Below are 13,090 nucleotides of genomic sequence, written 5' to 3'. Positions count from 1 at the left end.
AAGCCCACTGCATGATTGTTCATGCATAATACATAGGCAGAAGGGTTTCCATGGTAAAACGTTTTGGTGAGCACCATCCAATCAAATATAAGAATTCAAGGGAATTTCACCAGGTGCTCTCCAAGTGGTCCGAAGCCCACTTTGTGTGTGTGTGTGTGTGTGTGTGTGTGTGGGAGAGAAAGAGAATATTCGAGACCAGACAATCCAGTGACCAACAGCATGAGCATCGATCTACGCAATTGGGATACGATGGCTTGTGTCTACCAAGTCAGCGAGTCTGTCCACCCGATCCAGCATGGGTTGCTGAAGACCAATTCTAACCCGGATCTTCACGGGTAGACAGCATGAGTGAGGATTTACGCAGCTTGACGTGGTGAGCGAACGTTGTAAGTACTTGGCTACCGGCTAGACGACCGAGAGTTGGAGTTCAGCTTTCCTTTAATGGTGCTTGTCCAGGAGATACCATGTTGCAATCAGACAGCTTCAGCGATTACCTGTATCCTTCCATAACAATTATTCCGATACTGTGTCATCTACCTCGTTGCTGGGTACAGACAGAAAACAAAAAAGATATTTCAAAAGTCCAACGTGTGGGCCTTGCTCATAGGCTGTTAAACATGGATACTACAACCCGACAAACCCGTCAAGTCCTTCAGTAACCCATGCTTGTTGTGAAAGGCAAGGGATCGGATGGTCATTCTCGCTGACTTGGATGGCGCATGTCATCGTATCCCAGTCTTGTAGATCAAAGGTCAAATTATCAATCACTGGATTGTCTGGACCAGACTCGTATATATATAGTGAGAACCACACTGAAGGTTTATATGTACAGATCACTGTCATACAGTTGAAAATTGCTGAGCGCGGGGTTAAACAAAGAAATAAGACCTTGAAACAAAAACTGGGAATGCAACAAAGTGAATTCCATCTGGAGAGACCTGGAAACTTGGATATCACACAAAATGCAAAGCCCGGTAACAATATGTAAAGAAAACGTTCTTTTTGGCTATCTATCGAAAAATAACAATCCCTTAAACCTTGTAATTAATACTAATTATCCTGTCAAAACGAATCATTTTCAACTTTAGAAAGAATAACTACCCAGGAACATTCCAGTTCATACGAGGAGCTCACTGAATTTTATAACTTAACAAATTATACCTCTGTCATTAAGTGTAATGGAGACTACCCCTACTAATGTTGTCCCCCCGCCGTGATGTTGCTGGAATATTGCTAAAAGCGGCGTAAAACCAAACTCAGTCAGTCAGTCAGTCAATAAGGTTTGGTCAAACTGCCATGCTCTATTCTCCTAAATACACTGTCATGCAAAACCGTGTAAATGCTTAGAATAAATAAACAAATTATAAGAAACAACAACCTTGAGACACATACTGACTGTACAAGCCGACTACTCCGTATATTCCTGTAGTGCCCGGTAACACCACGCACCATAGTTTACCCCTTGCTAGAAATTGGCGAGGAACAACTAATGACCTTTCTGTCTCCAGGCAGGTGAGTTGAGATGAAATTGGGTTTTACGTCGTGCTTGAGAATATTTCGCTCATATGACGACGTGCATGCGTGTGTATGCGAATTTGTGACTGCTCGTACTAGCCCAGACTAAAGCTGGTTTTATAGTGCTAGCCCACTGAGATACCATGCCGCAGTGAAGCATGAATACCCCCCACTCAGGCACATTATACTGACTCCGAGCCGACCAGTCCTTGTTCTACACATTAATGCCGAGCGCCAGGCAGGGACCAACAAGTACTATATTTTAACGTCTTTTGGTCTTCCGCTCTCCGGCGGACGCTCTAACCACTACACCACGAAGGCGGTCGTCTCCAGGCAGACTTTCTATTCACTAGACCACGGAGGCGTCCACCTATACATGGTGTGCTTCTGACGTAACTAACACTATCTAACATCTGCATCACCAATAACCATTATGCAGTGGAGTAGTGAGTGAGTTTAGTTCTACGCCGCTTTTAGCAATATTCCAGCAATAACACAGCAGGGGACACCAGAAATGGACTTAACACATTGTGCCCATGTGGGGAATGGAACCCGGTTTTCGGCATGACGAGCGCCTTAACTACTAGGCTACCCCACCGCCCCTGCAGTGGAGTAGGTGAAAGGGTAGAACGTTTGCCATTACCATGGAAACCTATGTCGGATCTCGGTTTTTTATGGATAGGGTGGCCAGGTTTAGTGGCTTGGTTGATAGGTATTGTCTAAAATGTAGTATTTGAATTAAAAAGTGTAGTCAGTGTGCAACTGTGGAGTCTTATCCCCTTTGAGTGAGTGAGTGAATTTAGTTTTACGCTGCACTCAGCAATATTCCAGCTCAGCAATGGTCCAGAGTCTGTACAAGACAATCCAGTGATGAATAGCATGAACATGGATCTACACAATTGGGATACGATGACATGTGTCAACCCAGTCAGCGAGCCTGATCACTGTTAGTCGCCTCTTACAAGAAGCATGGGTTACTGAAGATCAATTCTAACCTGGACCTTCATGGGTCTCATCCCCCTGAGGGCTGATCAATGTATGAGTATTTGTATTCAGCAATATTTCAGTCAGAATTAATATTCTAAAATGGGATTGAAGAGTTGCACAGTAAGCAAATGTGAAATCACTATCACTGTCTTACCAGGGTTAATATTCAACCCATAATGTCTTCTTGCATCATTCTGCAGCAATTAAGTGTGAGTAGAAATTCCCAAATTGTTAAATGAACTCCATCATATTAACATCTTTACAACAAATGGGGTGAGGTGAGGTGAAATTGGATTTAACGTCCTGCTTGAGAATATTTCGCTCATATGACGAGGTGTGTGTATGTGTATGTGCGGCTGCTTGTACTAGCCCAGACGTAAGCTGGTTTTATAGTTCTAGCCCACTGAGATACCATGCGGCAGTGAAGCATGAATACCCCACTCAGACACATTATACTGACTCCGAGCCGACCAGTCCTTGTTGTACCCATTAATGCCGAACGCCAGGCAGGGACCAACAAGTACCATATTTTAACGTCTTTTGGTATGACGCGGTTGGGGATCGAGCCCGCGACCTTCCGCTCTCCGGACGGACGCTCTAACCACTACACCACGGAGGTGGTCTTACAACAAATGGTATGGTATTGTGAAGGTGAATTGCACTGAACATATGTGTCATGAGGTGAAACAGATCTTAATGCTGCATTCAAGTTTACTGCACCTGTATACACATGCAGGTGTGCATGTGACTGGCTGCTTGTACAGGTCCCAAGATATGCTGGCACTAGTGCACTGAGGCACAGTTTAACATGATACACCATACAGACAGTACATAGAGTCAACACGTCCATGTTTCCTCCCTTTGGAGATGAATAGCAGGCAGAGTAACAACAAGTACTATCTTTAACTGTATTTGGGTGCGACCAGGCCAGGAATAAAACCAGTCATCTTCTGCTATCCTGGCAGGCACCAGCAGATACTGGAGTGAGTGAGTCACTTATACTGCAGTGAGTGAGTTTAGTTTTACGCAGAAATGGGCTTCACATATTGTACTCATGTAGGGAATCAAACCCGGGTCTTCGGAGCTTTAACCACTAGGCTACTCCACTGCCCCCACTTATACTTGAGGAAAAGCACCTCTTTAGATATTCACCAGTTTAGTGACATTTACAAGCATGGCTATGGTGCTATCAAACCAAACATTCTTGCATGCCAAATCAAACTTTAGTGGTTATTGGATTTATCAGCAGATACTGGCACAACCACGTAGGAAACCCAGTGATATTTTGGCCATAGATAACAGGACCATCCGACCAAAAGCCATGAGCATATCCTTTCCATGGACAAAATGTCATGAAACATACTCAATTTTGAGATTCAAAATGCCTGTACGGAGTTTTGGGTGAACAACCAATCTCGGATGAAATGTAATGAAATATGACTTCTCAAAATGCCGGACCCTTTCCCCCTTGTTTTGCCTGACATTAGCTACATTTAGCCATTTAGCTCTTTTATTGATAAATAGGTCTTAAAAAACATAAAATTAAAACCAAATTTTCATTATATTTAATAATCTGGTTGTCCTCTTGAGAAAAGATGCTTTGACATTATACCCCATGCTCCCCATAACAACATAACATGTAGTCAAAATTACTTAAAAACATGAAGAACAACATGAACATTTTCATTTATTTTACAAAGTTATGCCCTTCACAAAGGTTCCACGTCTCCCATCTTCATCAGATGACACTCCTGTCACGACATGAGCATCTGTCTGGGTTACCATGGCAACAGTATCCATAGCTGCAGACCAGGCAGCCATCTTAGAATTGTAATTGTCAAACGAAAGAGAACTTCTTTCATGTCTATTCTTACAAGACATCCCCTGAACATCACACAGTTTGTTTGGGTTATTGTGTTGCAGTGAAGGGCCATTTGTGTGTGGAAGATTCGATGAGTGGCAAGTTCTCTCCAGAGATGAACTGCCCAACATTCTGTGATCATCAAGAGATTCAGTACGTTGGGGGTGAGCACAGTTGTTAGTAACCAATCTGCCCATCTTGTGAAACACATCTGCCACTGCTTCAGTTACCACAGGTCTGTAAAGGTCAAGGTCACAGGTGACCTCTTCAATCTTGCTGCCTGAAACAGATAATGATTTAATTATCATAACTGTAATAAGAGTGTTTGCAATATTCTTTTTTTTCTTTTCTTTTTTTTTTTTTTTTTTGGGGGGGGGAGGGAATCTTACCATCAATACAAATTGACATAATGAATATCCATGCTGCTTATTATCTCTCCAGCCCTTGGTAGGTTCAACAGGAGATCATCGTTGTAAAACTAAGGCCAGAAGATTCTGCAGCTCACCCTTTCTTTTATCACAAAGGAAACTTAAAATGTAGAATATACTATGAAGAAACACAGTGAGTGAGTGAGTTTAGTTTTACGCCGCACTGAGCAATATTCCAGCTATATGGCAGTGGTCTGTAAATAATCGAGCCTGGACCAAACAATCCAGTGATCAACAGTATGAGCATCAACCTAAACAATTGATATACGATGACATGTGTCAACCAAGTCAGCGAGCCTGACCACCTGATCCCGTTAGTCGCCTCTTACGACAAGCATAGGTTGTCGAAGATCAATTCTAACCTGGATCTTCACGGGTGAAGAAACGGAAGAACAACAAGAAGCTTTTGACAGTCCCTGCAACTTCATCGACTAGTATGAATCCAGTCACTAACAGTCACATGTGATAACACTAAAATGTTCAGTGAACATAAAGAATTTTCTGGATTTCATCTTCTTTATTCTGGATGAAATCCAGAAAATTCTTTATGTTCATCAAATAGCATCTTCTAAAATGCCAATCAAGAATTTAGCTATGCTCAGGTTAGCAGTCTCAAACATGTTGGCACTGACTGCATGTATATTTTACATTGATTGGTTATGGTGTAAATTATTTGGAAAATGACAGAAACACAATATACAGGCATTCCAAATTTCAAAACAAAACATAGAAAAACAGTAAACATGCATTGTTTGCATATATATTTGTATACATGCATATAGATGCAGATTTTACATATGGCTGCCAAAGTATTGTGAAGACTCTGAAATATGATGTGATTGATGATGCAAATGTATATCATCTTGTAGAATAAGCTGATGTAGAGCTGACTACCTGCCTTAATTACCATAACACTGGAAATAAACAAAACTGCATTCACTCACATCTCTCCTGGAGGTACTCCGCACAGAATATCTCGGCTTCTCCCCCACCAGGCAGAACAATCCCATCATGCAAAGCATTAGCAAGTCTGTGGCTACACAGACCAACTTCCTGTTCCTGTATGTCGTTGGCATGAGAACTTGGGTGACACAGCACGATTGTCTGCAGAAATTAAGCATTGTTTTAAATACACAATAGCCGATTCATTTTCAAACACAGAAATTTGAGTTGCCCATTCATGCGTGTCACTAAATCGACATATGGGAAAATATAACGACTGAGTATGGTTTTAAGCCGTCTTTAGCAATATTCCAGCAATATCACGGCGGGGGACACCAGAAATGGGCTTCACGAATTGTACACATCTGGGGAATCGAACCCGGGTCTTCGGCGTGAAAAGTGAAAGCTTTAACCACTAGGCTACCCCACCGCCCTGGGAAAATATAAGTACCAGCTTGGTTTACACTTTCATTAAACTATAGTTTTACAAACTTAGGATGAAATAGTAAAATGAAACAAGACAGTTTCATTATTAAGGCTCTCCATCCTCAGATACGATCACCTCAAAACAAGACAGTTTCATTATTAAGGCTCTCCATCCTCAGATACGATCACCTCAAAACAAGACAGTTTCATTATTAAGGCTCTCCATCCTCAGATACGATCACCTCAAAACAAGACCAAGATCTGGTTATTTAGCCATGACAGTCACAAATCATCAATATCTAACTCACACTAACATGGCTGGGCCTCTCTTAGCGCTAAGATAGTCGTAAGTGCCATACATTAACATTAACACTAAGAGAGCTACGAAAATCTTGGCCCGGTCTCACAAATCATTGTAGAACATATTCATTTCAAAATAATTTGAGAAGCTCTTTAAATGCATGTATATGCAAATGATGGATCATTCATTCACCTTCACCCGACCCCTACACAATGATTCAGCATGTCTTCATTGACGTCAAGAAATCAGCAAAATGACGAGCTTGTTACACACCTTATATACAACTAACTGAAAATCCTTCCTCACATAATGTCACTTCCGCTTCGCTGCAGTGCTCTGGCGACATAGTTACGTAACCTCTCTGTGCTTTCGTTGGCGGGCGAGAGTGAAGCAGGCGACTTTTTGGCAACTTTTCATCGCTCGTTATTAATTAACCACAAGTTTTTAAAGAACGAATTTGGTGTTCCGCTTAAGACTAACCACACGTCTTTCATATGTACAAATGGTTAAAAGAGTCAAAAAACAAAAGTTTATTGTTCTTTAAGACATATTCCCAGCGTGTCGCTCTATCCTGATGGCATGGATATTGGTTCACAGCATCACTCACTGGATTGTCTGGTATAAACTTGATTATTTATTGGCCACTATCATACATAACATGTGTTATATTTGGGATTACACTTTCTTAGTAAAGTACAAATTCTAGTACTTTTTTAGTTGAGCCCCATTCGGGATTCGAACTCACACCCTCAGAGTCAGGCACCTACTCGCCAGCACACAAAGCCAGTCGTCTAACCCGCTCAGCTACCGCGACTGGAAATCCCATATATAACACGTTACATTTGACCACTTTCTAAATGGCATTGTGTCATCACTATCATACACACTGAATATTGCTGAGTGCAGTGTTCAGCAAAGAACAAAACTTTTGGTCATGTGATATCAACTTCCAGTTGTATCATTCTTTATGTTTCTTATAGTATTATCTGTCTCCATGGTTACCTGTAGTGCTGTTGCCACGGCAGTGTCTAGCACTATGTGAGCTGCCTGTGGGTCATGACTACTGAGATGGTCACACCAAGACGGGAAGTATGGCCGGACGTGCAGACTCTCACATACATGGCTCTGTAAGAAACAAAGAGACTTGGCAACAAGAATACCATTTAAACTCTGGATAAGAATTTAAGTTTCAATAACAAAAACTAAACCAACACTGCAAAGACATAAAAACCAGTAAACAGTGGATCAGTAAGTAGTGCTGGTATTGGCATACAACAAGCGATGCGATACATCATGATAGTAAAATTGTAGTCAAGATGATATATTGCCAAAGTATTGTGTACTAAAGCTGTGATATGATATGAATCCTGATACAAGGGTGGCGATACAATAAGTATGACGATACTAAAATCTTTAATTCTAAACCAACTATAAAACACCTTAAGATCATAACCAAAACAAGAGTCATCAGAAGATGATATATCCCCCTGGCCCCCACAAATTTGAAAGAACAAATCATCTGACAGTTACTTAAGTCCAACTTGATTTTTTAGACTAAGTCCAAAATGTTTCCATTGAAACCAAGAAAAATAAAAATGACAAAAATCTGTAAATAGCAAAAGGCACCACCTTAGGTTCTGTTTGATATATCTACCAATTTTTGTTGACAAGTATTTAACGATTTTTGAGTTATGCTCCAGAAAGAAAATGATTACGGACGGACGAGGCGTCGACTTTATTCCCCCGCATTACATGCCGGGGGATAACAATTTTAAAGTATTTCGTCAAATTCCGCTAGCGTTGTTCAATGTTCATTTGGAAACGAGATAATTAAAGTTATACAGGAACTTGAATGTTAATAACATGCAAGTGCTATGTCTGACACAGTTCTTGATGCATTGATTTCCCGAGAAAACATTTACTTATGAAGAGAAAGTAAATAAGCATGTACTATTTATGATATATTTGAAGTTATAAGCCACGAAAGGACCCTGAAGTGACCGCCCAACCGTCCGCTTGGGCGATAGAGGAGAGAGTGAGGAGTAAGGCATGGCGAGGTCACGTGCTGGTTTTGGCGGGAGAAGGGAGGTAATTCAGGGTGAGTGATTGTACGTTCGCTTAAAGAGGGATTGAAGGGATTCAAGTTTCAACTTGACTGTTCAGAAGAGAGGATGAGAAAGCAAATAAGCATGAGTCAGGATAAGGAAAAATATTATTTTAATCATCAAACAAAAGTAAGTTTTTTTTCTAGACAGTCATCGCGATTCAGTAATATTCTTAAGTTAAACATTGATGTATCGTGGCCCGTTTGAAGTATCGTATCGGGATACACGACCATGTAAAACTTTGTATCGATTCACTGTATCGGCGGCCCATGGATCGATACATCGATGCATATCGATGCATATGAATTGTCACACCACGAGTAGTAACTAAGATCTTTGCAGCAAAATATGGAAACAATAGCAAAGATTTTTCAGCAAGTACAAGTTATAAAGTGACTGCTGACCTACCTTGCTGGCCTCTGTGACATACACACACAGCTCCGTGGTTGTTGACTCTCTCAGGGCTTCCAGGAGACGGAAGGGAACACTGTGAACTGTGACCACACCACTAGCGGTCAGCGTGTCCATCACTCTCTCCTCAACCAGGCCCTTCACAAGGACCATGTCAACTGACAGCTGAAACAGAGGATATATTGTGTCATGGACAGTTGAAACTCTCCACCACCAACACAGCTCCCCTTCCTTGTACATACTTCAGTCAGTCTCTCCACACAGGGTTGTAACCACTGGTCCTGTCTACTGAGATGTCCCACAGACTCTACACCACCCACACAGCTCCCCTTGTACATACCTCAGTCAGTCTCTTCACACAGTGCTGCAACCACTGGTCCCGTCTGCTGAGATGTCCCACAGACTCTACACCACCCACACAGCTCCCCTTGTACATACCTCAGTCAGTCTCTTCACACAGTGCTGCAACCACTGGTCCCGTCTACTGAGATGTCCCACAGACTCTACACCACCCACACAGCTCCCCTTCACGGCATCCTTGTACCCCTTGTGGCGGAACTTGCAGCTCAGGTCCCCATTCAACAGCTGTTGACAAACAGATAAGATGTCTTCATATCCTAATGCAATACTATATGTGTATAATTGTTGCAATGTAGCTTCTCATTACAATGCTAGAATTCACTTTAGTACTTCCTGAGAATTCATTTTAGTACTAGAATTCATTTTAGGACTGACTTCAATACTTTTCCTATTTTAGTTTTGTATAACTTAACAGTGGGCACTTTATTTTTTAAGTCAATTCTTACATATTAATTCACAAAAAATAACATTTGCAACTAAATATTTAATCATTAACAAAAACACTGAATAAACCAACAAACCAATATCAGTAACATTATTTGACCCACAAATGCAACAGAAGTACAAGAATTCTTCTAGGCTGTATGACATACTTTATGGGGTTTGCAGAAACATAACAAGAATCATCAGAAGATGACATATCTCCCCGACCCCCACATATTTGAAAGAACAAATCATCTGACAGTTAGTCTAAAATCGTTTCTATGGAAAACAAGAAAAATATAAAGTCCAAAATCTATAAATAGCAAAAGTCACCATTTCAAGATCGGCCTCATATATTTGCCAAGTTCTGTTGAAAGATATTGAACGGTTTTTGAGTTGAGCTCCGGAAACGAAGCCCACCCCTCCCTTTTGAGACTAAGTCCAAAACGTTTCCATGGAAACCAAGAAAAATAAAAATGCCAAAAATCTGTAAATAGCAAAAGACACAACTTTAGGTTCTGTTTGATATAACTACCAATTTTTTGCTGAAAAAAATAGATCGGTTTTCGAGTTGTGCTCCGGAAACGAAGCTCACCTCTCCCTTTTGAGACTAAGTCCAAATTGTTTCCATGGAAACCGGGAAAAATAAAAATGGCAAACATCTGCAGATAGCAAAAGGCACAACTTTGGGATCTGTCTCACATATCTGCCAAGTTTTGCTGAAAGAGATTAAGAAGTTTTCGAGTTGTGCTCTGGAAACGAAGCCTAACCCTCCCTTTTGAGACTAAGTCCGAATAGTTTCAATGGAAACCAAGAAAATAATAATCACAAAAGTCTGTAAATAGCAAAAGGCACCACTTTAGGTTCTGTTTGATATATCTACCAAGTATGCAGAAAAATATTCAATGGTTTTTTAATTATGCTCTGGAAACGAAGCCCACCCCTCCCTTTAAGACTAAGTTTCCATGGAAACTGAGAAAAAGAAAATGACAAAAATCTGTAAATAGCAAAAGGCACCACCAGGTACTGTTTGATATATCTTCCAATTTTTGCTGAAATATATTGAACGGTTTTGGAGTTATGCTCCGGAAACAAAATGGTTACGGACAGACAGACGGACGAGGCGTTGACTATATCCCCCCGCATTACATGTCGGGGGGATAAAAAAACATAATTGCTTGGTGCCAAAATCAAATTCCTTGCTTTCACACATATTTGCTGTTGAAGAGAAAAAAATGTGTTAATTGTGACATGATGTGGATTTACATGTATAAAGTCCTACCAGAACATTCCAGCATTTGTCTGTGTGTGAGAGGATGTGTGAGAGTGTGTGTGAGTCACACCTCGCCACCAGACCTGGCACCACACCTGTGTGTCTGACAGGTGCTCCACTCACAGCGCAGGTGTGGAGAAGCTTCAGGTTCAACCTACAAAACAGTAAAGTATACATGTACTTCTGGAACCACATTGGAAATACATGTATGTCAAATCCTTTTTAAAGGTCACAAGCAACGTAAGACACAACTTTGCAGATTCTGATACCTTTCGGTATGGACTTACCGAAACAAATCATCAAAAATGCAAATTCAACTTATAAAGTTGAAAAATAACGTGATGAAAAAACCCGCGTGAAATCGGAGTTCAAACGATTCACTAATTTTCAATAGCTGGGCTGCGCTCATAGCACGTGCGCAGTGAAATAGGTTCGCGGAACTTGGAAGCGGGCTGTCCAGGCTATACACCATAAACAAAACGCATTGATTTATGGCCCGAGTTCGGTCTCTGTCACATTATGGAATTACACAGACAGGCAGGTGTGATACTTGAACACATGACATGTTATGATGTCTGTTGATTGCAAAATGTTATACACAAAAAAATGAGCATGTATTTACAAAACCCAACTTCTCTATATATACACACACAATGAGCCGTGAGGGCATCTGCAAATGAACCAGCCGTTACACTTGAATGCACACCCACCCGCTCTGATTGGGTTCGGTATCCCGGCTGCTTCGTTTCTTGGGAACTAAACCCAAGTACACAATATTGCACTTTTGATTTGCGATTGTACGCTTATAATTTTGTTTATCATGTTTTTTCATAACCAGCAATGTATATTATATGTCATGAATAAGTGATAATTGTGTTTTAATTATGTTTGATTTTTTTGTTGCATGTGACCTTTAAGAAAACAGAAGGTTATATGACCAGATTGTGTTACCTTTGTCAAGTATAGTTCTGAGGACTACTCACACAATCTGTGACCATTTACATTGAAACTTAAACAAGTAGGTACCTGTTCAATTCAAGGGCGGAACCGAAAAGGGGATGTGTGTGTGCTCATAAATCATGATGTCCAAAGGTTAGAGGGAAATGTTCCTCAGGGAAAATATTTTTCGAGGGAGAGGGGGCGTGTGTGTGTGTGTGTGAAGATTTAGAGTCCCCAAAATACAGATCAAAGACACCAGGATCCATGTCATTGATTTTGTACATGACATGCAGGGCAGTGTCACTTACTTTGTGCATAAATTTTAGGGGGGGGTTCATTCACATTGTACATGCTTCTCCAAGAAAATCATCATCACCCCCGCTAGCCATAAATTATGAACGGTCACTAAATGTTAACATTGTGGTCTTATCTTGATATTCTCTCAAAAATACTTACTTATGCTTCCTCGTCATCGCCATCTGTGATGCTGCAGCTTGTACCACTAGCTTCATCATCTCTGGGCAGCCGTGACTCAGACCGTCTGCCACCTCACACCAACACATGTCTGTGGGGAACTGTGTCTCACCTGAAGGCAAAGTCCTCTCACCAAATCTCACAGTGCTGCCACCAGTCTTGTCACAGAAGTCTGGGATTCTGGATAGTTCATCAAGACATTTGTGGTCAGAGGTGCAAGTACCAAATAACAGATCAGCATCCAACTTCATCCTTTCTGATGCAACATCACTTGTTTCCCAGGGATGAGTTGTGAATGTTTCTGACCCTAACGACGGATTAAACATGACCATCCCTGAGGCCTGCTGAAATGACTCTAATCCCTTCCCAGAAACACCATCTGCTCCTGCAGACAAAACCTGCCCTGAGTCCAACTGTCTTGAGGTGGGCATCAACAGTTCAGCATGAACACTTTGTGCAGATTGTACATCACCAGAACTGACGTCTTTATTTCCCCTGCTCAACCGATCTGAATGATTCACTGAACACACTCGGTCACTACTCTCAACACCATCAGTTTGCTCTTCTTCATCTGTTGAATTACCTCCCCCTGTTTTCATCTTGCAAATGTCTGCCTCCCAAATCACCTGTTACGCTGACACTGTT

At 41.2% G+C, this 13,090-nt stretch overlaps 1 protein-coding gene across 1 annotated transcript; it reads right to left on the bottom strand.

Annotated features, from left to right (window-relative positions):
- Positions 1-4,176: 4,176 nt before the first annotated feature.
- On the bottom strand, positions 4,177-13,044 carry LOC124285092 (Bardet-Biedl syndrome 12 protein homolog). Its single transcript, XM_046721250.1, has 7 exons — positions 12,428-13,044; positions 11,042-11,186; positions 9,415-9,561; positions 8,974-9,141; positions 7,463-7,585; positions 5,736-5,895; positions 4,177-4,643 (listed from the first exon to the last, which is right to left on the bottom strand). The coding sequence occupies exons 1-7, from the start codon at positions 13,042-13,044 to the stop codon at positions 4,195-4,197; spliced, it is 1,809 nt and encodes a 602-aa protein (XP_046577206.1). The 3' UTR covers positions 4,177-4,194.
- Positions 13,045-13,090: the final 46 nt, after the last annotated feature.

This window comes from Haliotis rubra, unplaced genomic scaffold (genome assembly GCF_003918875.1).
Source record: "Haliotis rubra isolate DU_JTF1 unplaced genomic scaffold, ASM391887v1 Scf351, whole genome shotgun sequence".
NCBI classification, from domain to species: Eukaryota; Metazoa; Mollusca; class Gastropoda; order Lepetellida; family Haliotidae; genus Haliotis; species Haliotis rubra.
The sequence above is the reverse complement of the archived record's forward strand: the minus strand, read 5'-3'. Positions and strand labels throughout refer to the sequence as shown.

Bases quoted from the DNA above. Each gene is read 5' to 3' on its own strand.
- LOC124285092 (XM_046721250.1), bottom strand. From the start codon at position 13,044: ATGAAAACAGGGGGAGGTAATTCAACAGATGAAGAAGAGCAAACTGAT. The intron at 11,187-12,427 runs GTAAGTATTTTT...ACTGTTTTGTAG, and splicing joins GCGATGACGAGGAAGCATAA to GTTGAACCTGAAGCTTCTCC. The intron at 7,586-8,973 runs GTAGGTCAGCAG...TGTTTCTTACAG, and splicing joins ATGTCACAGAGGCCAGCAAG to AGCCATGTATGTGAGAGTCT.